Source organism: Vicia villosa, unplaced genomic scaffold (genome assembly GCF_029867415.1).
Source record: "Vicia villosa cultivar HV-30 ecotype Madison, WI unplaced genomic scaffold, Vvil1.0 ctg.002149F_1_1, whole genome shotgun sequence".
In the NCBI taxonomy this organism is placed as follows: Eukaryota; Viridiplantae; Streptophyta; class Magnoliopsida; order Fabales; family Fabaceae; genus Vicia; species Vicia villosa.
The window spans coordinates 179,807-181,500 of NW_026705853.1; the positions used below are offsets into that span (position 1 = coordinate 179,807).

General features: G+C 31.6%; 1 protein-coding gene across 1 annotated transcript; it reads left to right on the forward strand.

The window, feature by feature from the left end:
• Positions 1-556: 556 nt before the first annotated feature.
• LOC131638045 (uncharacterized) lies at positions 557-1,407 on the forward strand. Its single transcript, XM_058908606.1, has 3 exons — positions 557-791; positions 877-970; positions 1,063-1,407. Exons 1-3 carry the CDS (start codon positions 743-745, stop codon positions 1,217-1,219), a joined length of 300 nt encoding a protein of 99 aa, XP_058764589.1. The 5' UTR covers positions 557-742; the 3' UTR covers positions 1,220-1,407.
• The last annotated feature ends 287 nt before the right edge of the window (positions 1,408-1,694 follow it).

Sequence of the window (1,694 nt, forward strand, 5' to 3'; positions counted from 1 at the left end):
ACTAACATATAAGTATTTTTTTTTTCACATCAAAATTTGTTTTTACACATCAAAATTGCCAATGCACGAAGAAAACCACTTGCTTAAGAAAAGCAGTTTTAAAGCCTACTTTATTTACATATTTCTAATACCTCTGGATTCATTGATATTAGATTGATAGTTAGAATTTCAAAACATTGATCAGATTTCAGAGCATAAAGTTTAATAAAGTTATTAATATAGAGTATTAAAATCTACTGTCACCCAAATTTACAACGCTTCTTTCTTTTAGTGCAACATATTCATATTGTATTGTCGGTCATGGTATTGAGTGGTGTTTGAGAGGTAGTAATCACATTGGTCAAAACAAAGAGTCTAAGTCAAATTATCATTGTTTAATATTTAAAAACTTTTATCGCTCAGAAATTTATCACTTTTGTTGTTTTATTTATTTCATGTACTTTCCTATCTAAGAACCACAGATCTTGGTAATAAAATCCGTTGGCTCCACCACCGTGTATACTTGCCACATGAAAGTAAAACAAATGACCAAAACCAGATTCACTACGCCTCTAGTTTAACTCTTTCGGTGTTCCAAACTCCAATTAAACACATAACCCTGCAAAATCCATGGGCCAATAAGCCACAATTTTCAACCAATCTCACCCACCTATATCTATAAATACTCAACCCCCTTCACAATTTACCAAACACCAACACTTGCTCAAAATTACACTTCTCAAAATAACAAGAAATTAACAACATGGAGGCAGTTCAAACATGGGTTTCAAAGAACAAACTTGCCAGCATTGGTAAGTTAGTTATTACTGTCTATACAAGTTCAACCATTTTTAGTAGTAAAATTAAATATGAACTTATAAATTTTTTTGAATACAGGGGCACTATGGGCTTCTGGAATTGGAGCAACACTTGTAGCTTATTCGCGAACTAAATCTCCAATGAAGCCGAGTCTAAGACTTATCCATGCTAGGTAAATTTCTCACAGAATTTCAACTTCAATATTCATTCAATGACAATGTTTTTTTCATTCCATTAATTGCTGAGCTGGAATGTATTTTGTAGGATGCATGCACAGGCGCTAACTCTAGCAGTGCTTTCGGGTGCAGCTGCGTATCACTATTATGAAAATCGTGATGTTGATTTAAAACCAGTGGAAGATGATAGTTCTGCTCCAAATGTCAGCCATCTGGTTGAATGGGAGCTCCACAGTCCATTTTAAGATTGCAAGAAATTTCTATCAATGATTAGTTCTATCATGTTATGATCATTGTTATGTTATTTCGATCATTATGGTTTTTATGTATGATTAGACTCTTGGACTATCATATGTATGCATGTTCAGGGGAAAGACTTTTGAATTTTCTAACTTACTATATATATAAAAGTTCTATGTTAGAATTTAAAGAAGTATTGGCTTGAAATTCCTTATTGTACATGCTAATTTTTAGTATGAGAGCCCAAACTGGCTTAACCGCATGAATGAAATCCACAAAAGAGAACACGACCAAGCCGAGGGAAAAATAAAAAAATAAAAAAATCTAACCAAAAAGTTGAAGAAAATAAAAAGAGGCAGTCATAACTTGACTCGGAAAAGACAAATTTAATATGACTTGAGGTGGAGTGTTGAAAAATGAAATATATATATATATATATATATATATATATATATATATATATATATATATATATATATA

Coding starts and splice junctions, on each gene's coding strand:
- LOC131638045 (XM_058908606.1), top strand. CDS start 743: ATGGAGGCAGTTCAAACATGGGTTTCAAAGAACAAACTTGCCAGCATT. Junction 792..876: donor GAACAAACTTGCCAGCATTG/GTAAGTTAGTTA, acceptor TTTTGAATACAG/GGGCACTATGGGCTTCTGGA. Junction 971..1,062: donor CTAAGACTTATCCATGCTAG/GTAAATTTCTCA, acceptor TGTATTTTGTAG/GATGCATGCACAGGCGCTAA.